The following is a 26,223-nucleotide window of genomic DNA, read 5'->3' on the forward strand; positions in this document are numbered from 1 at the left end:
TTAGTTTCATGAAACCCTCCAAAGGTTTGGTCCATTGAATTTCAGTTGTGACATTCAGTTGGTCTATTTGCTTGAATTAATTCTATGTATGCTCTTATTTTATACTCATATTTTTATTCATTATTTTTTTCCTTCAATAAAATTTGAACACTTAGTGAAAATAAAATAAAAATTGAGAGTAAATTTTTAGAGTATTTTTGCTAAACTTAATCAAACCTGGGAAGGAATAGAATGTTGTAGAGTATGATTTCATACATTAAACATACAAAATATAAGATTGATCAAATTATGAAAGCAAAAATAAATAAGTTTCTATTCATGAATCATGAGATGATTTAGTTTGCAGAATTATCTTAAAGTTTGAGTACATAATAAAAATGCTGAGCTTTATTGTTCTGTTCAAAATGCATGAGTCAGAACCAGATCTAGTCATCCAGAGGGAGGGGCTAAAAACTCAAAACATACCAAGCAGGCAGCAGCACCACCTCCATGCTCCCCCCAACCATGGATTAGAATCAAACGACATCAATTATGAAACTGTCTTAAAAGCAATAAACATACTATTACAATGCCACCTCTGCTTAACCATGGGTGTTGACAGCTTCCCAGAGCAGGTTCTTGGGCGCTGTGCAGCTCAGATCCCGAGCCTCGAGTGCAGCGGCTCTCAGCGTTTTGATGGTGGTGGCATTGGCCTGGAAGAATGAGAGACTCCTGTAAGGCAATTTGTGCTTCTTGCACAGGCTCTGAACAACAGGAGAGATCTTCCTTAACTGGCACCTAGGCAGCCTAGGAAACAGATGGTGTTCTAGCTGAAACTGTAGTCCCCCAAAGAACCAATCCATCCATTTCGTGCAAGAGATGTCGATTGTCCCACTCGTCTGCTTTTCGAACCAATCGTTCCCCTCTGGACGTCCAACATACACGTTGGCCGCGAAATGGTTCAGACAGAACTGAACATGTTGGATTGAGCATACACAAAAGCTTGTCAGCACAAACACTACCCTCTCGGTCCAGTTTGGCAGGCAGGATACCAGAAGAGGAAACCAGGTCCAGAAAACAAGGATTCCTAGTATGTTCAAAGCTCTATCAGGCACTTTTCTCTTTGAGAACAATAACAGGAGTGTCTGCAGATAAAGATTCACCCTTGCCACACACATAACCGGGTAGAATGTGAAATGCTGATAACTTACGAAGAATCTAGCCAGAGGGTCAAAGGTTAGCTTTCTCCCGTAGAAGTAGGAATTCAGTGATTGAAACAGCCTGGAGGAGACTGCAAAAACCGGGAGGTGTTGCAGATCAGGGTCGTAGTCCAGGCTGTTGCAGGCTACATGGTGGGCATTGTGAGTCCATTTCCACCAGGCAATGCTGATTCCGGTGAGGCAATTTCCGGTCAGAATTTGTGCAAATTTATTAAATCCACGCGTGGCCATGATGTTATAGTGGCCGGCATCATGACCAAGGTAGGATATTTGCATCCAAGCAAGCCCCAATAGTCCACCAGACACCATATGAACCAAAAAACTCTCAAAACGGAGCACGCCGTAAAGACAGGCCAAAATCAACAATGTAATAAAGGTGAAAGAGTAAATTACCCCATGCCCTTTCTTCTCAAACAACCCAGCTTTGGAAAACTCAGAACAAAGGCTTCTGTAATCCCTGGACACCTCGGAAACCTCGTAGTCATTCAGATAGTAGCCTGTAAAGAATCTGTCAAGATGTTTCCAGGCAGAGCCGGGATGAAATGCAATGAAGGCATCGGTACAATCCTGGCCAGCAAGATTGAGGATTGGAATATCTCCGCCAGGGTGTTGCTTAATCCATTCCGTCACATCGTACACCTTTCCCTGGATAGAAATCCACAGATCTTCTCTGGTGCTGTGCTTCCTCAACTCCTCCGACGAAATGTACTTCTTCTTGTTGTCGTCCCCCATTGTCGACCACCAGCACCACCACGGAATCAACCTTGGCAAACAAGATCTGAGAAACAAAATGATGGGGCAAGATCAAGATTCAATTTTTTTGTCGGATCTATCTAAACAACGATAGGAGGAGGAACCGAGGGGGTGAGAATCTAAAACACCCTTACAAGTGAAGGGTGTTCAGATGATTACCAGCTGATTTCTCTCCTACAAACTCTTCACCCCTTCTCTCCGATTTTCAAACGTTTCAGTTTTTGGGTTAGAAGAATGGTGTTCACAGAGAGTTATGCGGGGAGGGAACGTTTAAATCGGGAGTCGTTCTTGCAGCGGTGGACTCCGCTGGGGTCGGTCCCATTGTACAATGGTATGGTTGGTTGGTTGGTTACGTTTAAGTGTTTTTTAATGTTGTTACTTTCTTATTATTGGCCATGGATCATGTGACCACGATTAGCTTGTCCCAAAATCTATGGCCCAGCCGCCCAGTTTTTGCACCTTATAAAACTTATTACTAACATTTTCTAATATTGCAAGCCAAGACATATATATAAATAAATAAATAAATATAATATCCAATGGTAATTACTAGCCTACATTAGGGAAGCGGTAAATTCCATTCCATTTTAGGTTTACCGATAAATTGTTTTTTCTTTTTTTTAAAAAAAAAATATATATACGTTTGTTTGCTTCATCACTTTCCAAGTTTAACAATTTCACAAATCTCGTCTTCATTCTTTCACACTTGGATTATATTTTCAACATCTTTGACAATAGCTTCTCGAAATTCGGGTTTGCCCGATTAATTTAACATACAATGTGAGGAATTAGCGTAATTAATAACCGACAAAATTGAAAATAAAAATTGCAATTATATAAGTATTGATGACAATGTTTAATAAATTAAAGTTGCCATCAAAATTAAATGCGTGTTTTTTTTGTTTTTTTTTATTATTAGTATTATAGCTATTTGGGGTTGAAAATAAAGATCATGTTCTAAAAACTTTGGAAAAATTTGATGGAGACAAAGTCTTTTTAAGCGTGCGATGACCATTGGGGTGTCTGGGTCAACAACTCAACACACGGAGAAGTAAGTGACAATTTTGAGACCAAGTTGCATAGACTTTAGACATGGTGACAAATCTTGAAGACTGAAAAATATCTTCTTCTTCTTTTTTTTAAAATACTAAAAAATATCTTTAGAACACAGAAAATCCTCCATTTCAAACACAAGACTATGTCAATGGAATGGAAGTGGTAAACACTAAACATGAAACAATTGTGTTGTCTTCCTGCCTGTCTGTGCCAGACTGCTGCCAGTTGTGCTGAGTGCTTACAGCTGGAACAAATGACACGGACACACATGTGCAACTTATAAATCTATAAACTTAACACTTAAGTTTCAAGAAGAAAAAAAAAAAGTCAGACAAACAGACAGACAGACATGCACTATTTAGAAAACTGTTCCAGTCAGCATCAACTACTTATACTCCGTATTTAGCAAAGAAAAACCACACAAACCAATTTGACATCTTTACAAGTGGACTAGTATGCTTAAAGCTGTGGAAAAAAGTGGGAAACTTAAAAAGATTCTTTTTTTTTGCAGCCAAATTGGTGGGTGCTGTATGTGTTTCATGATTGGAGGAGGAGCCTCCCTTCAACCAACAATTTGAAGCACTTTCAGATGCAAATCTACCAGAAACTCCAAAGTAGATGTAGTAGATATGCTGAGAAAGGAAATTAAGTTGGAGGTTCCTAAAGCTAACTGTGAAGATGAAACACTACTGGGAGCTTGAAGACACAACATTCTTCCTTTAGCTTACACTCACAGCTTGGACTTAAGAAAGCTAAATGAAGCTGTTAATGAATAACAGCCCTTGAATTACCCAACTTAATTTCTAACTGTAGATGTAATTTCTCACAATTTATTATCTTCGTTCTCTAACTTACTACCACTTTTAACCTGTACACATTTTGTTGTTCTTCTGAACCATCATATCCAGTATATTAAGCAAAAGACATTCTTAATCTATTCCCTAGAAGTTAAGTCCCAATATTCACTTGTTACTCCACATCAGTTAACTACTGCATAAATGGATGGAGTATATTCCATCAAGGTGAAATCTTTCATTTAAGTTGGAAAAGTAAAGAATGTTAAAAGATTAATCACATTCCAAATTTCAAATATTCCTTGACGTTCCAAAGAAAATAAATGCAAGACTTACTAATGCAATTTGATTCATTTATTAGCTAAAGTTTGTATAACATTATATAGTACAACAGTAGTTTTTAGAGGTTCACACACACCTGTACCCAATACCTAACTCTGTTAAAGTATATTTCATCATTTACCTATACCTAAATGCAATACAGCTAATCTTACCAGTACATGACTAACACTCCTTTTTTTCAATACTCTACTCAAGAGCTGCAGCAGCCAGCAAATATAGAATATTTGATAAATAAATAAAATAAGAAACTAAGCAGAAAATATCTTCTAAATTTTCAAATCAAAGATGTTCCGATTTTTGGGCGACTCCCAGGCCCTCCTTATGATAAAAAATAAAATAAAAAGTCAAAGCATAGGCCATAGATCACATAATACAGGAGATGACAAATCAAAATGCAGATAAATGAAGGAACCAGTAAGAAGATTTCCCCCCACAGATTCACATTATGAAGCTAAAGACAATATCTTTATAAAACAACACGACTTAACAATTTTGTTTTAATGGCATCTCGAGTTTCTGAGCTGCAAATTTGTTGTATAAACCCTAAAAAACTAAGCTATTAGTCTCAGTTCAGTTGCAGAGATGAAAGGCGATGCATTTTGTGAGGAATAGATCCCCAAATACCCACGAACACCAAATTAGCAACCTAGTTAAGAATACTGAAGCTGCAACATCAAAATACAGGATTGTAGAAGAGCAAACCTGATATGAGGAAACACCAGAAAGCAGAGCAGGTGATGGAAGTCGAATCTAGAATTGTGATTTTGGCACGCAGACGACCCATGTAGTTTTCCCCGTCCGCAACGGCCCTCATGCAAAGTTCCAAACAGATGCCCTATGAGTCGTAATCTGCAGAATGCAGAGAGAGAAGCGAAAAGAAAGAATCAGAATCCACCAATGCGTCGATTTCTGGCTCTCGCTTGGTGTTGAGATGCCGTTACCGCCTTTCTTTTAATAATGCTATAACTTGTGGTGGACCAGCGTTAATAACTTTGGAGGGACCATCTTTATTAACGTTGAGGGGGACACCCAAAAAAAACATCTTATGGTTGCATGAAAAGGTAAGTAAAATGTAGTATATAATTATACCAACCTCATTTTTGTTCTCCTTCGAGACTTAAAATAAATTTAATAGTGTCACACAATGAATGAATGAGTATTAAATTATGAGCAAAAACGGATGAAGAATGATATTTGTGAATTATTACACACTTGTGTATCTATGCACATATATTATCTGTGGTTTGTTTTTGAGAATTAATACAGATTCTTATATAATAATTCTTTTTAAAATATATTCACATATAACATGGATACAAGATTTAACAATACGTACAAGCAAATTAATAACAATACGTACAAGCAAATTAAAAGCAGGCAAGCAGCTAGCTGAGAATTGAAAGTTTAATCAGACATGAGTCTTGATAGAAGAACTGTAATGAGTTTCATCATCATAGTACTTAGACCACAGCATAACACCACCATACTTGGAAGATCCTTTGATTGCAGGGAGAACTTTGGAGGTCAAATCTCCGGCCGGAATGAAACCGCTTCCGGCAGCATCAGGAGCAGCAGGCAATCCTAGGAAAATCTTGTCAGCCGGAATGTCGGAAGTCCACTGTTTCCACGCATCTTCAAGGTTGGCAATGTCCCCGGAAGCGTACTGGCATGGCGGATTGTTGTAGAACTGAACCCAAACGTAGTCGAAAACGCCGGTCTTCAAAGCATTCCCAATCCAAGCGTCAGGGAAAGGGCACTGCGGGGCTGCACTCAAGTAAACTTTCTTCCCTTTCTTGCTGTACCCAGAAAGGTATTTGGCCAGCACATCCCAGTATTGGTTAGTCCCTCCTTCGATATCGAAGTCGATTCCGTCTAGAACCGCTTTGCCAAGAGGACGATCACTGGATTGTCCTCCCAAGAAACTGTTCCACAGATAAGTGGCAACTTGTCTAGCATCATCCGCAGAGGCAAGATAGTAACTCCCGGCAGCGCCGCCCAGGGACAGCAGGACTTTGACTCCTTTTGCCTGGCAGGATTTGATTTCCGGGGACAACTTGGTACACTCGTTCGTGGATGGATCGCAATGGCCGGCGAGGTTTATTGTCGGCTGGTGACCGTTTCCGAATGTTGCCAAGAAAGCCAAAATCACAAAGTCGTAGTTCCCTGTGGCGCAGGTTTCCTTCAGCGTGCCTTCGTTCCCGTTTTGCCCCCAGTAGATAGCTATTCCACCTGCATCACAACCAACAGACATGATTAACATAGCCATGCAGAGCAGTGAGGAGTTTCTTGCAGAACGCCAAGCCATTCTTGCTGATTTAATTTCTTGAGTTTGAAACTAAGAGATCAAAGCTGTACATGCAAAACATGCTAGAAAATGCCGGATTTTAAAGGAGGATAATCTGTTGTTTTACAGAACTGCTAAGTTGTAATTACGTTAGGCGTAGCTTAGCTTGGCAGCCACGCAGAGCTCGTATGACCAGCAATTCAGATTATAGTGTAGAGGGTCTCTCAGTTCTTGTCCTGTTTGTCCAAAGAACATGATGATACTACAGCAGTCAACTCCATAGCTACAAAACATAATTTTTCTTGTCCTTTTATGATACCCAGATTTCTCATGCTATACTTTTCTTTGTCCATAATAATTTTTTGGGCATGGGCATCTCAACAGGCCCAAGATAGCGCATCCAAACTTATCCCTTTTCTACAATTGGGCTATCAGCAGCAGCAGCAACTTAACTAGTGTTAGTGTAGAATCAGCAGAGCAGAAAGAAGCATGCATGCATGCTGCATGCCTCTTCTTGGAATGAAACACCTAACATTCAGCTTCAAAAAGTCAGCTCTAATTTCATACACCAAAACAAGAAATTCTTTTGTTCAGAAAGTAAATCAAATTATTCTAAGCAGTAATTGGATTCTTTGGTTCAGAAAGTATATCAAATGTGACTCTCTGTTAGTTTCCGAAACAGTTTGTGTCACATGTTCCATGACATCAGCAGCTAATTTCTGGGTACACAAACAATATAAAAACATCTCATGTCCTATTCATGGTCTACCAAATATGTTTTCTTATTCCCCTATTCCCGCCTACAGCCCAGGGACCCCTGTCTTCTTTTTACCAAATAAGCCAAATTTTGGCCTAAGCAGTAAGCAACATACAATTCTGTGTGACAACCAAAGGTTGAAACTTTTAACATTATTCTTTCCTCACTGCTTATATCATGTTCAAAGTCTATCTGTATTTTTGTATTCATATAAGAAAAGGTGTGGCATATCCACAGCATGGACTAGGCTTCTGCCATGAACATTTTAATGACCACAGCACAAACAACATGAGCATTTGTGCAGATTGATATAACAGACAGCATTCTACAGACCACACAGATATTAATGTCTTAGAATCCATCCAAGATTGTGATGTAAGGTCTGCCTGCCCATCCCTACTAGTATTTAAACAGTGTTAGCCACTTTTCTTTTCCTCCTCATACAAGACCATGGAAAACTTGCAGCCTCTAGCCACAGAAAGTTTTTCATACAGCTGGTTGCTCAATGGAAACCTGCCACTCGATGGCCTTGCAGATTCAGAATCCCCAAGAATATCTATAGATGAAGCTGGCGCCTTCGAAATAACAACATTCATAGTTCATCAGAAAAGATTACTCAATGAAGAAGCACAGAATTTCAACTTTGATCTCCCTGCAGCTAGTTCTGAGTCTGCTATCTTGGTCCATGCTGATGAAATTTTCTCAGAAGGTCAGATCATGCCCCTGTATATCGACAGATCAAAAAATGAAGCTGTAAAAGAATCGTTGAGTAGCTCAATCACAGCACCAGAATCCGCACATACTCCCACGACCCAGAAGGAATTCATTGAGAAATGGAGGGGATTACCAAGCAGAATGTTGCACAAGTGGTTGAGATATTTGAAGCCATTGTTGAAGAGGTTAGGGATGCAAAGAAATACTGCTAAAGTTGGATGCCAAGCCTCTGCACCGCGGTTTACCAAGGCTTATTCTGCTGTTGACAGAACTGGAGAAAAGCAAACAGGCAACAAAAAGAAGCTAAGAAAGACTAGAAGCTGGAGCAATACACCACAAGCATCCCCCTTGCAAAGTCCATACCATTCGACAGACGATAACCATGACAAGGAATGCTTAGTTACTGAAGCAATTCTTCACTGTAAACGATCATTTGGTATGTGCTAGACAGCATCAGTTCTTAACACATTTCCACTGCAAAAACCACAAGCTTTCATCTTTTAATTTCTTCCTTTAATAGGGAAATGAAATAAGAATTGTACATTTTTAACAGAAGAATTTGAAGATATTGCAAAGAGCTGAACATAATGCTTGTACCAATTAATAATAGATTCAGCCTTCTTCTTTGATGTGCATGTAAATTTTGTTCTCCAGACAAAGAAAATAACCATTGCCAGCAGCTAACCAATTTGTACATTTTTCACACAAAAACGAGTGATGTGCAGCACTGCACAATGCAAATGCTTATCTTCTATCTTCTGCAGCCCCTGCCTTACCCTCCCCCACTTTAGCTAGAGATTTTTTAACACATAGCATCATACCACTTTCTTGATTGTTTTCTATTTTGTTAATGCAAGCCAATCCTTCAACAAGAATGGTTGATACTGTATCAATCTTAGCCAAGTTGCAAATCTGCTTATTGACTTTCTCAGTTTGAGGAAGACAGTTCTTGATAAGTAGCGGCGAGCAGGAGACAGTGGGGTCCTTGAATGACATTTGTCAGGAGACAGTCCAATTCATGCTTTTTGTTACCATGCAATTCCAATTTTGTCTTTCGTTTATATGTTGTTATCGTGAAGAAGCACCACAAAATCACAGTTGCCATCATTTCAGGCTGGTGTTTTATCGTATCCCAACATAACTTGGGGGACCAAACTCATTCCACATCCTATTTGTCTCCCCGCTGCAAAATACTAACTAGTCTTTTTCCTTAACCAACGTAACGCAGAACTTTTTTCTTGAACAATATAAGCCTATCTGTGTTTTTGTATTCATATAATGAAGGGTGTGGGGATGTCCACAACACGGACTAGGCATACTTTAATGACAATACTGCAAAGAACATTAACATTTGTACAGATTGTCGAAACTCTAGAAATCAAACTTCCATTCTGTGTCTCCACGTCTACACTGCAGCTCAGGTCTGCATAGAATGCTATCCTTACCTAAAATTTTGATTGAAATTTTATAGAAATTATTTTAGATTTTTCTTTACTAATAGTAGAAATTAGTGTCTGGCTAAAATTTATTTTTTTCCGGTCAAAATTATTATCATATCGAAGATTAAATATCAGAAAAATTTGGCCGAGGGTTCCAGATGCACCAAAAATGACAACATATGCAGGCATCCTACGATTCGGCAGACGTTTAATCTGCGAAGGTATTGATTTTAAATGTTAGAGAGGCATCGTTCCAGTATATTACCCTCTCCGCTGGGACCTTCGCCCCAATACAATTTGTTTCAACAAAGTATGTCAGAATTTTAGATCTTAGGACGAAAATTAACCAAATCGGACAACAATCCGACCGGCGATCTGCATTCTGGAATCAATTTCCGAAGGCAAACTTGGCCGAGAACGCATTTCAGGTAGCGTTCCCTCCATAGGTCCTTCGTTTATCACACTACCTTAAAAATCAGCACTGAAAAATAAAATCCGACAAAGAGAGATGCTCGGTGAATACGAACCATAGATGTAAAGCTCATCTTGCGAAACGCAATCATATGATTTTTCATCAAACCTCGTCATTGCATCTCTCTTTTCAATATCCTAATAACAAATCTAATACGCCATGAAAATATACAGACGAAGGAGATGATATATGAGGAGGACGACGGCTATGGCATTATAACATTAGGGTTTATATGCTGAGAGTGAGATGGCTACTGTTTACCTCACATTGCATTTTATAGGGCCTATGGTCTGTTTCAATTTTCAATACACTCCTTTTGACTATTTTACTTTACAAACTAATCCTCTAATTTCCTGGAATATATTCATGACCCTCTCTACTTTTCAATATATTCCACACCCACCTTTATAAAAATGGAATCCTAATGGTTGGTTCAATTATAAGAATCATACCATATGATTAAATTACAATAGAGGCTATCAAATAATGAAGCTAAGAAGAAGAGTGATGTACTTTTAACTTTTCAATGATTTTGTACAAATTAAAAATATATTAATCTTATCAAACATTTTGATGAAACTTGTAAATAGTTAATACATACAAAATAATATAATATCCTTTAATGTATTCGTACGAAAGTTAGTATGCGAAGCTGGTAAAAGATAATTATGAGCATGCATGTTCTTGCCGCAGTAGAGCACGGGGCTTTGGGCTTGAAGGCCTACACAATGTGATACCTCCGCATGTGCACCATTGAGTAGTCCCAAATCAAGGCGGTTACGAATCGAAACCCGCGTGCTTAAGTGTCCCAAGGCAGACATGGTAGCTTGGGTCGCGCCGTGCTCCCTCCACCTTTTGTCACTCGGACCAACCTCTGATGGTCGAGGGGAATTGACCTCCTCGTCAAGATGAGGTTCGGGTGTACGAGATCGACGGGTGCTCGGCTCGGCTCGCCTCGATGGGTTGGGGCCAAGTGGAGGAGCCAAGAGGCTACCTTGGAGTCCATCCACGGGTTGTGTCAATAAAGCAGTAGCTTGCCGAAGCGTGGCCACCCTCTTTTGAAAGCTCAGGTCTGTAGGTGGAGCAAGTGGGATCAGCTCGGCTTGACGATTGTTATTTATCAAATCCCTGAGGTCTTCGGTCGACCTCATGGCCAGTGTTTTCCTACTCACCGTCTCGTTAGGATCATTGGGCCGGGAGGGAGTACGAGTACCACACGAGTTGTGAAAATTGTGGGAGTTATATCTTGACATTGCCATAGCTAGGGATATAACGCGCTCGAGCATGACGTCGAACCCTCAATGAAAGCACCAATGATGGATTTTAATATCACGGTTGGCCCAAATTAATAAACCCGAATATGTTTGTAGGATATGACAAAGGTAAGAATCGAACAAAAAATATGTAATAATATGACAAAATGGATATATCACAAAGATAATTTTGTATTAAATCAATACGAGTTGCTATTACAAGAAAGATTCATGTAATAATCCGACAAATGTGTTCTTAAGACAAGTTGTGTCCTTGATCGGACACTAAGGAGCACTTTTATACCAAATTGACCTAACAACCCCAAAGAGAACAGTGGAGGGTCACCCCATCGACATTGGGCCCCACCTAACGTTGCACTATCGCGCATGCGAGGATCAAGTATTTTGGCCGAGGGTTGACCTCGGCCAAAGTGACAGACTCGGCCGAGGCCTGACCTTGACCAAGGTGGCTGACCTTGATCGAGGTATGACCTCCACCCAGGTTGCTCGCCCAGACCCGCTTCGCGTTGATCTTGCTTTGGATCAATTTTAATTTATTCCATCGTATAATTATCCTGCCAATATTTGTAGTTATCGGCAAATTATTGTATGGACCATGGTCCACACAGCTGTGTGGACCATAATAAAATGTGCATTTTTAATGTACTGAATGTACATTATTTTTATAATGTACATCCCCTGAATATAATGTATATTATTTTTATACTGAATATACATTATTTTTATATTGAATGTGCATTATTTGATAGTATGGTCCACACAGGTGTGTGGACCATAATGATTGATAGTTATCTTGAAGAAGATGAATCCTTTTGTTATGGATTACTAGTACATAATAGTTACTACTTGGGGCCTCCATATGAGGAGCCCAATTCAAAACTCCATTTACCACTTACAATCCAAGTCACACCATAATTAATTGCATTGTACGTCACATTCTTTGAATAACTCCATCATCTACGCGCAGTAATTCTGCTTATTTATGAAAACCCCCGCAATATTTCCTTCCCCAGATCTACCATTCAATTCAATTTGCCACAAAACCATTACTTCTCTTCAAATCTCACTTTGTCTTCTTTGCGTCTTGGTTGTCTTCACATTCTCTCGCTAATTCTATGCTTTTTTTGGGGAAGCTGCGTTGAAGCCTTGAAGGTTAACTGTTTTTTTCGAGAGCAGTGAAATTATGTGGAGCTCAATCGAAAGTTTGAAGGAGAATTTGAATAGAATCGCGCTTGAGATACACGAGGACGATGATGATGACGATCCCCAGCTTTCAGTTTCCAGCAATTCAGGTGATTCAGTCCACAATTCAGTACTTTCACCCGCCAATCGAAGGATTTCTCGGAATTTCTCCCCTTCCAAATCGCCGGCACAACATAATCATCATTCTCCGATTGCGAATGGCCTCGATTCCGCTCACAAGTTTGAAGTACTAAGCTCACTCTATCTCTCTGTGAAATCTGAGCTCGAGGTTCTTTTTAACTACTAATATGGATACCGATGCAATCGGGATTTAGGGCGTTCCAAGCTTGTTCTTTTTATTTATTTAGGTGGTTTCAGTGCACTCTTGTGACGTGATCTACAAATTAGTTGGAGAGTTGGGCTTCTAGTTTCTCTGTTAGAGCCCTTTATCAGTGCATTGAGCTAATTCATTATTATTCAGCACGATTGAGAATCAGTTTACTTTTAATAATGTGCCCGCACGGATTTGTTATTTTAGGTGAAATCTGCTGTTGATAATTCAACTAGGCTGGAGAAAGTTGCTGCTTTGTATTCTGTGGTTCATGTGATTAATATGCTAATTTTCTCATTTAGTAGAGCTGCATTGTACATGAATTTTCTCTGTTGTTTGGGGGTGAGGATAAGGGGTCAATAATATGTTATTAATCTGCCTGGAGGTGGCTGCAGTCAATCTTTATGACCAATACACAAAACTTCTATTAAGCTATTTGTTATTAGTATATCCTTGCAATCTTGCATATGTACTCATTGGCAAACTAATAAAACATTCCTTCCTTTGACTTATGTTGTAGATTGAAAAATACAAAGCAGAAATCAATAGGTTGAAAGAATCTGAAGCTGAAATTAAAGCATTGTCTGTTAACTATGCTGCATTGTTAAAGGAGAAAGAGGTAATCATCAATCTGAACTACAAATTCTCTTGATCCTCCAAACAATCATTTTCTTAATGCATAGTATTCTCTTTTGAAATTATGTTCTTCATTTCATTGTGGCATTAATGTTCTCTTCCTTTGATCTAAGAGTAGTTTCTCGCTTTTCAAAACTAATTAATTTTCATTTTACAGGATCAAATCGGAAGGTTGAGTGAAGAAAATAGTTCACTGAAGCAAAATCCACAAATGAGTCCTACACAGACTGCATCTAGACACTCATCCAGGGTACTAATTTGATCATTTGATATTGTGCATTTATTTATTTAGTTTTCTTTCAATGCTGCTTATTTGTTCTAATTTTCTTAAAGATGCACTTTATTTACTCTCACCCCTGTTCTTAGTTATTTGTTGTTACCAGACAGTAATTTTCCTTCTCTTCTATTCTTTTTATCTCACAGATTTGCTAGCCCATGTACTTAGGTGTCATTTGATTCATGTGACTGAATTGGCAATTCCCCCATTCCGATGCTTATATTATTTTTTCTTAATCCCAACCCGTTGGCCTGATTCTTTTATAGTTTTATCCTAGATACTGGGCTTGTTATATTCTTGAGGGAATCCCCTCACTATTAGCAAAAGGAATTGTTATTTGTTAACCCCCCTTTAAACCAAACAAGCACTTAATGAATTGTTATGTGGGTTTGTTTAGGGGAGCAGTGATCAATCACCAATTCGTCATCATAAAATTCTAGCAAAAAATCACACTGTAGGAAGCCCAACCAGTAATGGTGTTTTGCCCAGGCATGATGGACTAAGCAATGGAGAAAGTTTTGGACGTGAGAAGGTAATATCGCACTTTTTAAAAAAAAAATTATTCAAATGAATCATATTCTATTTACTTTTGCTGAACCTTCTCCTTTTTTCTCTCTTAATGGAAAATATGCTTCCTGTTTTGATTTGGTTCAAGTGTTATCATATCATGGGATCTTAACTGCTTTTGCCTATTACGTTGGATGCTTTTATAACAAACAACATTGACAGATATATAATGCTTCTAGGAGCTTGCAGATTTGCTGGAAGAGAAGAACAGGTCTCTTATATCCATGCAATCGGGTTATGAGTTACAGATAAAGCAATTGGGAATGGAGCTTGATAAAGAACGTAGCAAGCTTGCAAATATTGAAACACAATTAAAAGGTACTTCCACACTAATTTTACAGTAATAATGTTATTTCATCTATGCTTCTACTGATATTTTCATACTGATTGCATTTTTTCATTCTTAGAGGAGCAGAAGTTGAATGCATCTTTTCAGCAGGAGCTGAACTCACTAAAAGTTGACAAGGACAAAGTAAGTTCTGACACCATAGAATCAATAAGGATCTCTGCTTTTTAATACATGTAGTTTTGCATATGATATGATTTGTTATTGGCTTATTATTTGTTTTCCTTTGCTTTTGTGTGTGTGTGTGTGGATTGGAATGTTTATTTGTTGTATTGTTACCTAACTTGGTTCCCTGTCTACACATCACTGGCTACTGTGTTACAACTTACAATTTGGTTCTTGTTATATTGACATCCATGAATCTTAAATTGCATACTTGAAAATTTGCAACTATACTATTTTACTAAATTATCCATCTGTTGCATGGTTTTGGTTGGTTTTATTTCATCAGTGACATAAGAATCAGTGCTTTTTATGAATCCTTTCTTCACACCTCTAAAAGGCTAAATACAATTTATGGTAATTTCACAATCTTTCTTTTTTCTGTGTACTTTGTGTCAGATGACTTCAGACGTTGCAAGCATTCATGATGAGATGAATCAGAAAGTTGCAGAAATCCAGCAGCTGCGAATAAACCTTCATAAAAGAGATAATAAAGAAGCAGTTGAAGAAGTGGAGGATTTGAAGAGAGTTATAGGTGTCCTGCAAAAAGAAAATAACAATCTCAAGGTTAATACCCTTCATAATTGACTCTTTCTAAGTTCACCTTAGATTTTTTCTAGTGCATTTGCAATTTGCATTCATAACCATTGTAAGGTAAGAAAAGGCTTGGCTGTCAACTTGCTCTGATATCTTCTATTTGTTTTAGAATGATAAAGATAAATTGGAGGCTTCCTTGAAAGAATCCAAACTTTTGTCAGCAGTGGCTAGTTCATCTGGTGGTAATGAGGTGGGTATGCTCAACCTTTAGATATTATAAAGTGAGGTGACTATATTCTTATCATCCCAATTCAACCTCCTTCGATAACCTATTTGGTATTTTTGCCATTTTAGGTTCAGTCATCAGCAGCGTTTCCAGAAAAGGAAGCAATGGAGAAATCATTGCAAAAGCTTGAAAATGATTTGAAGGAAACACGAAGAGAAAAGGACAAAGCGTTGCTAGAACTTAACCGTCTTAAGCAGCACTTGCTAGAGAAGGTCATCTCTACATCTTTTTTATTTTTTGGTGTATTATAGAAGTACTGATTTTTTGAATGGTTTTAAAAAAATCATCAGTATGCAATAGGATAACTATGCTTTATGCCTTTATGAATTAGTCTCAAACATATTCAGAATCTCCTCCCACTATGCTCTTTCAATTTACTTTTCATTTAGAAAAGGACCATGATGTGGACTTTCTGATCATGTGGTAAGGAGCCTTATCATTTTTCTTTTTAGTGATTTGTCCACTCACTGAGTACTATGAATACGGGAAAATAATAATAAAATGGATAGGTGTTTGGTCCTAATACTTCAATCTTTTATCCTTGATAAAGCTATCATTTCTACTCCACAATTACGGGCCTCTTACATGATACGGAGTATTAATTACATGAAGAAAATGAGGATCTTACTGCCTTGTTTCCAGGAATTTGAAGAATCAGAGAAAATGGATGAAGACAGCAAAGTTATTGAAGAACTACGACAAAATAGTGAATACCAACAAGCTCAGATATTGCACTTGGAGAAATCTCTTAAGCAGGCAGTTGCTAGTTTAGAAGCAATTAAGATTTCTAATGATAGTGAATTAAAGAAGTCAAAGGAAACGGTTGATGAGCTGAATAAAAAAGTAGCAAGCTGTTTGAACACTATAGAAGCCAAGAACATCGAAGTCCTTAACCTGCAAACTGCCCTTGGTCAGTACTATGCAGAAATTGAAGCTAAGGTAAATTCCATCCAAAGCTCCCCCCTGCATCTAACTGATTGTGGTTTGGGGCAGACTCATGTGCGTGGATTAGGCTAACTAACATCTACTGCTTGGAATTTCCTTTTAGGAAATTGAGCATCTTTTCATACAGCCAAGGAAAGAAACTTTGGCATTTAAATTGGGATGGAGGAAGTGAGGAACTACTAATTTTTATTACTGTTATTATTTGTTCTTATTCTTCCATTTGGTTGCAGTGTTCTCTAACTGTCTAACATTATGGACCAAAAAAAATATCTGAAGAAGTTTGTGATTTTTACGGCATTGTCAATTTTGTGTTCAGGAACGCCTGGCCGAAGATTTGACGGCAGCAAAGGAAGAATCAGCTAGACTTTCTGAGCTTTTAAAGGTCCTAAAGAATTTCATGTTTGAATTATAGTAGAATAGAGATTTTATTCCTCCATCAAATATTGCTAGTCAAAGATTTTAGAGCTGTTATTCAATATTCTTGTGATTTTAATATTCTCACCTCTGGTAGTCCGTAGTCATGACCATGTTTATCAGGAAATTCATGTCATCCTTGATTTACTGTGAACTTTTGGACCAGTCTCTTTTTTTTTTTTTTTTTCAATTGTAAATGGTCTCTATGAATTTATCAGGATGCATATCAGCAGTCTGAAACCCTGACCAGGGAGAAGGAAGAAGTACTCGCCAAGCTTTCAGAAGCAGAGGAGAGGTTTAGTGTGGTGAAAATCAGGATGAATAAACTTGAGCAAGACAATGAAAAACTACGACGTGCTCTTGAACAGAGCATGACCCGACTAAACAGGATGTCTTTAGATTCTGACAATTATGTTGACAGGTTAGTTTCTGTATGCTTTTTATGTGTATACAACTTACTATCATTACCTTTCTGCACCCGTGGCACTTGAATTTTGGTAAAATAACAGCTGTGGTTGTGTCAGTATTAGAATACAATGACTTTTGTATTAGTATTATTTCCAATGTTGTTCTAAGTTTCAGTGACTTTGTTGTAACGTTGCAGGCGAATCGTGGTCAAGTTATTAGTGACCTACTTCCAAAGAAATCACAGCAAAGAGGTATGTCATTTAAGCATGCATGCTGGATTATTCCCTTCTTATGAGGTGTTGATGTGGAACACAGCATTCAATATTAAAGCAGAGAATGGGATAAACTTGTTAGCATTTTTGTGATTAATATGTCATGAACTTGTTATGTTCTTAGGTTCTGGATCTTATGGTTCGCATGCTGGGATTTTCTGATGAAGATAAGCAGAGAATGGGTATTGCACACCAAGGATCAGGGAAAGGTGTTGTCCGGGGTGTGTTTGGTCTCCCAGGCCGAATAGTAGGTGGCATATTAGGCGGAGGTTCAGGCCCTGCAAATATGGCTCCAGATAACCAGGTGATGATAATTCTTCCATGGTCACAGTAAAGCTGTGAATAAACATGAAGTTTCATATTGAAATGATGGGGGTATTGTGTTTGTCAGTCCTTTGCAGATCTGTGGGTCGATTTTCTTCTCATGGAGACGGAGGAAAGAGAGAAGAGAGAGGCTGCAGAAGCGAGCAATGGGCAGCAGAAAGGAGAATATGGAGGAGGATTGAATTCTTCTGTAAACCAAACGTTTCCTTCAAGAGGGAGCTTCCAGTTAGCAGAGCACTCAGATTCAGAGTTCTCAACTGTACCTCTCACCTCATCCGAAACAAATTATCAATTTTCAAGGCCACCCCCAAGATATTAACAATGTACAGTGTAATTAATTAATGGCAATGAAAGAAAGAAAGCAAGAAAGAAAGGTTTTGGTTTTATGTGGTAGTAATGTAATTCTTTTGTTCAACCAAATTTTTTTTGTAGAGTGGAATGGAGTGGAGGAGGATATTACACAATACAACATTTATTTTCAATGCCGTAAAATGTCCCCTTTAAATGCTTGCAAGCCCCCACCAAATGTACCCATTATTTTCATTCATCTTTATGAAGGAGCATAGTGCTTCTGTACTGACTCACTGACAACACATTGTAAAACAAGAAGACGAAATATGAACCTCTAAAGTTGCATTAGTATTGACTTTTCAAGCTACAAAGTTTAATGTTAATAAACTTCACTACACCTGATTGTGACTGTAGCACTGCTCTTTACTAATTTGGGTTTTAGTGAAAGATTTTTATTTTATTAATATTTTGGTTATTTACAGTTTTAGTGATAGATTTTTATTGATATTTTAAGTATATAAGCAAGAGTTAAAAGTAAAAAAGCAAGCGAACAAAAGAAAGCATAGAATTTGTGATTTTACTACTAGCAAACTGCTATGCCAAACAGTGAAGCATCCACAATCGAGACGACCAAGCCACAACTATATTGCATGATAGAGATAAGATATTTTTACATTGTGTGAATAAGGAGTAAGAAAAGTTGCTTTATATCAAAGATTTATGAATAATAAGTAAAAGATTTGATAATAGGAAGCAAAATTTGAGAGAATAATGAAAGCAATGAGCAGGGGGCTATGGCAGGTAAGCAGTATATAGTTGTGATTCCACACAGACACACTTGACCGGAGTCTGGAGTGCATAGAGTCCGTAGTAGGAAAAGACAGAGAGACAGACAGGCAGACAACATTAGCTAGGGTAGGCAAAGCAAAGCACAGTGGATGACTCAAAAAGACAAGTGCCTACTTTTTCAACTTTTGACTCTTACCAAATCATCAAAGGATCTTTCTTTCGCTTGCTTCTTCAACGATTCCGGCTTTGTAGGTTTCTCCCGTCCCGAGATTCCCAAAATCAATCAATCCCATCATTTCAAAATCAAAGAAATTTCCCTATGAAATGAATTTGGTCCATTATATTATATTGTGTATTCATTCAATCAATCAAAGATATTGGAGATCACGGATTTAATCAATCTCCTCGAGACGTTAACACCACTAAATAACAAGAATTTCCGCAGTGAAAAAATAATAATAATAATAATCCAACCTTAATTAATTCAAGCTGCGCTCCAAGCATCATCCTACACTAACCAAAAATCTAAACTTTACACTCCATTCATTGCCTTCGCCGTCCATCGGAGTACTGTGAAAGCGGGACCACCTCCGACAACGGCGTGGACAGCGGCGTCGGCAAGGGAGAGTTCCGGCACACGGGGCACGAGGCGTTGAGCTTCAACCAAGCGTCGATGCACGTGACGTGAAAGTAATGTTTACAATCCGGCAACATCCTCAGCATCTCCGAATCCTTGTACTCGCACAGACATATGGAACACAAAGTATCATTCCCAGGATTCCCGCTCCTCTTCGAGTACACCAGCTTGGGGTACGAGTTGATCACCGCCTGATCGAGCCCAAGGGCCACGTTTTGCCCCGAAACGCCGTCGTTTTCCTCGTCGTCCTCCGCCACGAAGATTATGCGCGGAAGGTACACCCCGTTGTCGTCAGGGTGCGAATTACGGTACCCCGCTTCGGCATCGAGGCGGCGGCGGCGGCGACGGGCGGCGATAGAGCGGCAGCAGATGTAGGAAGCGAGAAGGACGGTGGAGAAGAGGACGAGGAAACCAAAGGCGATAGCGATGGCGTAGCCAAGACCGATGGTGGTGAAGTTGGTGGAGACGGAATTAGGCTTATTGGCGGAGGTTAACGGCGGGGGAGGCGGAGGAGGAGCGGCGGCGTAGAAAGAGGGGATTGTCATTGGAAGTGAAAGATGAAGATGATGATAGGAGGGTGAAATGGTCCATTTGATTAGAGAAGAAAGGGAGATGAAGGGTGAAGAAGGGAGAAGAAAGAGAGGTGGGTGGGGTGTGTAGCTGCTGCATTTAATACTATTGGGAAAGCAGAGAAGCTCATTTAATGGCTAACATGGGATGGGACTCATTCATCTTCTATCTCTCCCCTCCCCTCCCCTCCCCAACTCACATCTATCTAAGTAATCTCCTATCATCATCTTAATTAATTAATAATAATATTGATGTTCACCACATCAATATCTAATTCTAATCATAAATTTCGTCTAAAGTATGAGGTCGATTCATTGCGTAACATCATCCGTGTTCGATTCAACAAGTGTTATAACATCATAAAAACTTTGAGATTTGATCAGTAATTAAGCAATTTATTGATGGAGGGATTGTGTTCATTATTATTTATGTATAAATAGTAAGAAGAAGAAAAAAGAGAGTTTGAATATGCATGAAATGGTGTTGAGGATGGATGTGAAGTGGGAACAGGGGAGGGAGAATGTTACGCTAAACAGACAAAAAGAAATAAATAAATAAAGAAAGAAAGAAAGAAAGAAAAGCAAGGTTGTCTTGTTTGTACTATTCTTAATTGTCAAACCAAAGCTGCATCCCAACCATTTTGTCCGCTGCTTCACTTTTCTACGACCTTGTCTGTACACTGCACTCTGTGTTCCATCACACACACACTCAACAAAACTACTCTACTTCATAATCTCTTTTAATTATCAAAATCAAAATAATAATAATAAAAGGAGGTTGGTAATTGGTACAACTCACATCTGGTCATCTGGACTTAATTATTGATTAATTTGAATTTGGTAACCCGTTCAAAATATGAAAATAATATAGAATCCACTAATTACAATTACAATTATAATAATGTCGATTGCATCATCCAACCATCCAATGTAGTTGATCAACCTCAGCTGACTTTAGTTCGCTCATCTACCATACTTCTTGCCTCCATCTCATTTACTCATTATATTATATGTTGTTGCTGGTGGGGTTTAAGGAAATTCAATTACTCCAATTTTTTTAATTTTTTCTTAATATTTGAATATAATTTTTTGAATGGTTGACTTCAAGACCAAGTCTAAAAATATATCAGGTAACTCCCTACTAACTTACTTACTTACCCATGCCTCAATACTACAAACATAGGTCATTGTAATTGTTTGAATGCATTATTGCTTTGTCTAACTGATTGACCACCACTATAGCATTACTAATCAAGAGACATCATCTCAGTTCATTTTACTTGCAAGGTATTATAGTAGCGTAAGTATGAATAATTTTATAATCTTGTGTTTTATAACATTTCGTATCTTACATCCTAACTGAAGTTGTTCAAACTTAAATGTATTCAATCTTCTAAAAAAATGCAATCATAGATGAATTTGTAGCCTATATAATTTAGATTTTTTTTCTAGAAAAAAAAAAAAAAAACAAATAGTAGATGAAATGAAACATATGATGGAGGGTGAATCTAGAGCTGGACTCGGCGCTGGCATTCCTGATGCTGAATTTGTCTGCTACTCACATTCAAACTCACACTGCAATTCATCTTCACCACCAAATGCTTCTCTATCACTTTCAAAAACTTCACTTTCCCTTCCACTCTGGTGTAACTATTTATGGTGAGCATTCCCTTACTCATATCCCCACTTAAGCTCGGCTGAGACACGATCCGGTCCGTCATGATATCCACTGTAATGTTCATCCGCGCCGTTCGCCGCGCTCTCGTGGTCCCCGGCGGACCCCTCGCCTCGCCAACCACCGTGCCGTGGTACAACAGGCTGCTGCTCGTGTTGCCGTACTCCATCGATGCGTAGTTCAGATTCTTAACGGAAATGTCGGCCCTTAGTGTCATATTAGAACCGGGCTTAGGCATTGACGTGCCGTTGAGGAACTCCAACTTTTCGATGTTCACGCCGTTGAGCGTGATAACGGGGTTCTTTACTTTGAAAACCGTGAAGGCGAGGGTGACGATTAGAGCGGCCGCGACGAGGAGCACAGCGGCGGCGCAACCGCAGCACTTTCTTATGAGCCGTTTCCGATGGATCTCCTTTGTGTTTGAATGCGATTCTTCGTCGTCGCTGCTTGGACGGTCAGACCCCGAAGCTAACGGCCATATCTGATCTCTCTCCATTAATCCGGAAGGCATGCGTTCGGCGTTTAATTTGTGTAGTTTTTGGAAGTTTTAGTGGGAGATCGATGAATTCAGATTATGCTACACTGTGTATATGTAATGATCAAAATAATTGACTCCCTATGATAATGTCAACTTCATCACATATTATATTTGTGTGTGCTTTTCGAAGATCATTGTTGTTTAACTAACAAACAACTAACAATTTTAAAATAGGACAGACAACCCATCACCTACTTGCTGCTATGCTGGTAAGTACATTTACCTAGTTCTTATGATTTCACTTAGATAAAACATGTTTAAGGTACACTACTTAATATAGTTTGCAGTAGACAAAGAACCTCAACTTATTACTACGTATTAATTAAGAACAAAACCCAAAAGAGAGTCCTAGCTACAAGAGACGAAACATTTCAGTAAGCTTCTGTCTGTAGGAAGTAATTAGTGAAAAGATATCTGAGTGGTCACATACCCGACAGGAATGAGCGTCCAAAAGGAAGTTCAGGTCAAAACAGCGGTTTCTTTCCATTTAGCAAACCCAGCAAGTGATCCAAAACCTGACCTCCGCCATCTCTCAGACCAGAGTGCATGTATTCGTTTGTCACCCACAGCCTAATCCCCGCTATCTGAGAAGCTGTCTCCATAGACAACTTAAAGTTCACATACAAGTCTTCATAATAAACAGTTGCAGCAACTGGCACCTGTCATTTTTAGAAGACGTGTTCTAAAATATCAGGCATACAGCATCATTGAAAATGAAATTCCACATATCTTAACTGCTGAAAGGCTAATTGTGAGGGTTACTCAGACAAATTTCAATGGATCTGATTACACCGTTGGCATTCTACTTTGGTCTGTGAAAGGCTAATTCTGAGGGTTGCTCATACAAAGTGTTAAACAGCCAAAAATATAAGTGACTGGAGTCAAATCTTAAGTATGTCAACAGCAAATGAAATACCTTGTTATTGTTCAATGTAGCAATGTCATAGAGTGGAGCCCAATCTTTCCTCTTCGCCAATAATTCTGCTGCTTCTTTAAAAGGCCTCAAGGCATGGATTTCGTCAAATAACCATGGAAATACCATCTGCAGGTAAGAGCAAGAACAATGAATGTCATACACTATAACAGTTTGTTTATTTAGGCATTGCATTAATTGGATATAAGAGTTGTAAAAGTGAGCTTAAGAGTATTTTACTGGCCAACACTGCTCATCTCTTCAGGTTTCCTTTTTTTTTTTTTCAAGAACAATGTGATGTTCATTCTTACCTCTCCAGTGAAATGCACAGGACGTCCCTCTTTAGCAGCCTTAATTGCATCAAATTTGCTCTCATTTTCAGCTCTTATTTTGTGAGCAGACCACTCTGAAGCGGCACCCTTCAATTTACATATAATTAACAAATTAGAAACCAAGAACTCATTGTAGAAGCTACATTTATCTTTTCCACAGCATGTGTATAGATTTCAACAGTACCATGAATGTTACCTGGCAATATACAGACTCATGCAATATTGCATATAAAGGATTTGTATCAAATGCCAGCCATCTTTCGTACTGCAATTTTGGAAAATTGCACAACTTAAATCTGCCGGAAAATTTTAAAAAAAAAAAAAAAAAAACAATCTAACAGAAACAAAACACCATGTGCAACAGAGTGAGTGTAGTCACTTACAGCACTCAAGAAGTAGTAGCTGATTCTCCTTTTTGTCCCTGGGACTATTACAGGATCCCAGACACGCTCAAACCTATTGGTTATTGTATCAAAAAGAGAAATTATATTGTGTACCCTTGAGTTTCCAAAAGAAAATGGCAAAGAATGATAACTTACAAGTAGTGCAAGCGTTCAAAACCAGTACTAGATCCTAAACCCGAGAGACCAAGAAGTTGTAGTCCTCTGGGTGTTAGGATGCCACCTGATGGAAGGTGCACCTATACCACACACATGCGAAAACAGGGAGAATTAAGAAAAGCATACTAAATATGTTGAGAAATTAACCAAATTATCACATACATAAAACGCATTTTACAGTTTCCTCACCCCTCCTCCTTCAGACTCTGCCAAGTAATGTACAACATCTTGAACAATTTTAATATCCTGAGGAAACCTCTTGTAATATTTTTCATTCTGAAGAACAACTTGCTCAAAGCAAGCTTTGTATACACTGTCAGCAGTGCATCCACTTTGAATTGGAGGGAGTCCACCAGTTATTAGAACTTGTTTCAATCCTTGCGGAGCAAAACTCAAATAAGTGACTGCACAAAATCCCCCAAAGCTCTGAGCAAAAAGTAGACGGATTATCATCAATATACAACACTATAAGAACAACTCACGTCACAACCAAATTTTTATACACAAAATGAATGAGCTATCACCATAACATATATTCACTGTCTAGCTATGGTTAATGACAACTCACAAGTAATAAATAAGCAAAAACAATTTCTGAAGGCCATTACGGATGATACCTGTCCTAAAACTGTCCAAGGTCCAGCATCAGGAACAAGACGCTTGCGTATAAATTCAGCATCATAGACTATGCTGTCAGCTCGAAAGTGCTTCAAGTAATCAGCCAAATCCTCAGCAGATTTCATTTGTGACATAGATGATGTTGTCAAGGGTGTTGATAAGCCTGTTCCTCGCTGCAGTGTAAGCACATTATTATTATTAGGTGTAGAAAAGTTTCAATTTTTATACTCAAAAGAGAATGATGGATGGGGCATGCCTGATCCATTAAAATCACACGATATTCTTCACAAGCTTTGCTTATCCATCCACTAGCTTCAGTTGGTCGTGAACATTCAAATCCTGGTCCACCTTGCAAGTAAACCAGATATGGTAGAGGAAGCTCTTCCTTTCCAGCTGTGGTATAGTTAACCAGATGAAGATGGAAAACACAATCATTCACAAAGCTCATCCAAATTAAATAAAAACTGAAAATTAAAGGAATTGATCATTCAGAATGCCATTCAGAGTACTTCAATTCTATCGCAACATGAACAATTGGTTTGGCTGAGAATTTTGATACGAATGCAACTACTGACTAGTGGGATCTAATCATTTTAGTCATCAAAACGTTTTCAATTTAAAAAATAAATAAAGGCCAAACCTCAATATACTTACTTAAATAACATTTCTATGGATGCAGTATTGCAGTGACTAATTACTAATAGCAAACTAACAGTGAGAAGACTTAGAGTGTACCAGTGACGACCTCGCGGGCGAAGATGGAGATGGTAGCGGAAGTACGGGGATCTAGGGAATGGTCCAGAGGGACAGCGAATCTGTGATCGCGAAGCCTGAGTTCGGGCACGGAGAACCAATCACCGACGACGTGGTCCGGGGAATAGTCACCGGCGGCTGCGGAGGAGTTGCCGCGGCTCATGGCGGTTACTTTGCGAAGTGCCGCAGGGGAGGAGTAGCAGTAGCCGTGGAGAAATCGGATAGTTGAGGGAGAGAGTAAACTAATGGGAGTGCGAGAAGTGGCGATGGGATAATAAGAGCAGCGGAAGTGAAGGAGTGGCTTTATCAACGCACGCATCTTTGATTCATTCTATGCATTTGATAGATGATGAGATGCCAACATGTACCACAATACGAAAAATCAAACAATGGCAATCTTCGAAAAAGACAAAAACAAGCAAAAGCAAAAACAAAATTGTGCACACATTCACATGTTTGATTATTTGAATTGCATTTGATTAAATTTTGATACAACTAATTAATCTAATAATAGTCCAGAGCTTGTGGTCTAGTGGCATCCGACATGCAGTTCTATATAGAAGGGAGTGGGAAAGAAGTGAAATAGATGACCTATGAAGTCGAACCACAAAAGTTTTTACCTCCTGCCTCTTTAAAATGTCTCTCTCGCTATTGAATTAGATGCTTTTATATGTGCTCCCTACGACACATGCCGTGCTTTATTCGTTGGAGGACACGTGACATGTGCATAAAGGAAGAACAAGTTGGTTGTGCGACTTGCGTGATGCACTCTAACCG

At 38.7% G+C, this 26,223-nt stretch overlaps 7 protein-coding genes and 1 non-coding gene across 10 annotated transcripts; 2 read left to right on the forward strand and 6 right to left on the reverse strand.

Moving 5' to 3' along the window:
- Positions 1–289: 289 nt before the first annotated feature.
- LOC115996701 (delta(8)-fatty-acid desaturase-like) lies at positions 290–5,074 on the reverse strand. 2 transcript variants are annotated; one of them, XM_031236059.1, is made up of 2 exons: positions 4,847–5,074; positions 290–1,977 (listed from the first exon to the last, which is right to left on the reverse strand). In XM_031236059.1, exon 2 carries the CDS (start codon positions 1,929–1,931, stop codon positions 582–584), a length of 1,350 nt encoding a protein of 449 aa, XP_031091919.1. In that variant the 5' UTR covers positions 1,932–1,977; positions 4,847–5,074; the 3' UTR covers positions 290–581. The 2 variants fall into 2 exon arrangements, with proteins under 2 accessions (XP_031091919.1, XP_031091920.1); XM_031236060.1 differs by lacking the exon at positions 4,847–5,074 and adding an exon at positions 2,112–2,272.
- A 343-nt stretch (positions 5,075–5,417) lies between these two features.
- On the reverse strand, positions 5,418–6,606 carry LOC115997448 (acidic endochitinase-like). The gene has a single exon (XM_031237001.1). The coding sequence runs from the start codon at positions 6,447–6,449 to the stop codon at positions 5,553–5,555; it is 897 nt and encodes a 298-aa protein (XP_031092861.1). The 5' UTR covers positions 6,450–6,606; the 3' UTR covers positions 5,418–5,552.
- An 822-nt stretch (positions 6,607–7,428) lies between these two features.
- On the forward strand, positions 7,429–8,583 carry LOC115997402 (probable membrane-associated kinase regulator 6). Its single transcript, XM_031236947.1, has one exon. It carries the CDS (start codon positions 7,636–7,638, stop codon positions 8,344–8,346), a length of 711 nt encoding a protein of 236 aa, XP_031092807.1. The 5' UTR covers positions 7,429–7,635; the 3' UTR covers positions 8,347–8,583.
- An 890-nt stretch (positions 8,584–9,473) lies between these two features.
- Positions 9,474–9,626, reverse strand: LOC115997704. Its single transcript, XR_004093799.1, has one exon. It is a non-coding gene; the product is annotated as a small nucleolar RNA snoR145 (small nucleolar RNA).
- Positions 9,627–12,267: 2,641 nt separating this feature from the next.
- Positions 12,268–18,387, forward strand: LOC115996853 (golgin candidate 4). The gene is made up of 15 exons (XM_031236288.1): positions 12,268–12,513; positions 13,118–13,216; positions 13,391–13,483; positions 13,908–14,042; positions 14,257–14,395; positions 14,485–14,549; positions 14,985–15,152; positions 15,292–15,372; positions 15,477–15,620; positions 16,051–16,347; positions 16,670–16,735; positions 16,986–17,188; positions 17,372–17,426; positions 17,572–17,751; positions 17,839–18,387. The coding sequence occupies exons 1-15, from the start codon at positions 12,268–12,270 to the stop codon at positions 18,088–18,090; spliced, it is 2,223 nt and encodes a 740-aa protein (XP_031092148.1). The 3' UTR covers positions 18,091–18,387.
- On the reverse strand, positions 14,843–20,226 carry LOC115996855 (RING-H2 finger protein ATL67-like). Its single transcript, XM_031236291.1, has 3 exons — positions 19,326–20,226; positions 19,048–19,168; positions 14,843–15,125 (listed from the first exon to the last, which is right to left on the reverse strand). The coding sequence occupies exon 1, from the start codon at positions 20,031–20,033 to the stop codon at positions 19,395–19,397; it is 639 nt and encodes a 212-aa protein (XP_031092151.1). The 5' UTR covers positions 20,034–20,226; the 3' UTR covers positions 14,843–15,125; positions 19,048–19,168; positions 19,326–19,394.
- A 1,286-nt stretch (positions 20,227–21,512) lies between these two features.
- LOC115996854 (proline iminopeptidase) lies at positions 21,513–25,800 on the reverse strand. 2 transcript variants are annotated; one of them, XM_031236290.1, is made up of 11 exons: positions 25,429–25,800; positions 24,950–25,086; positions 24,693–24,866; positions 24,265–24,501; positions 24,055–24,155; positions 23,899–23,971; positions 23,712–23,780; positions 23,495–23,602; positions 23,187–23,312; positions 22,701–22,929; positions 21,513–22,314 (listed from the first exon to the last, which is right to left on the reverse strand). In XM_031236290.1, exons 1-10 carry the CDS (start codon positions 25,763–25,765, stop codon positions 22,735–22,737), a joined length of 1,557 nt encoding a protein of 518 aa, XP_031092150.1. In that variant the 5' UTR covers positions 25,766–25,800; the 3' UTR covers positions 21,513–22,314; positions 22,701–22,734. The 2 variants fall into 2 exon arrangements, with proteins under 2 accessions (XP_031092150.1, XP_031092149.1); XM_031236289.1 differs by lacking the exon at positions 21,513–22,314 and having other exon boundaries at positions 22,392–22,929.
- LOC115996875 lies at positions 21,566–22,228 on the reverse strand. Its single transcript, XM_031236314.1, has one exon. It carries the CDS (start codon positions 22,226–22,228, stop codon positions 21,566–21,568), a length of 663 nt encoding a protein of 220 aa, XP_031092174.1.
- Positions 25,801–26,223: the final 423 nt, after the last annotated feature.

Source organism: Ipomoea triloba, chromosome 11 (assembly GCF_003576645.1).
Source record: "Ipomoea triloba cultivar NCNSP0323 chromosome 11, ASM357664v1".
Taxonomy (NCBI): Eukaryota; Viridiplantae; Streptophyta; class Magnoliopsida; order Solanales; family Convolvulaceae; genus Ipomoea; species Ipomoea triloba.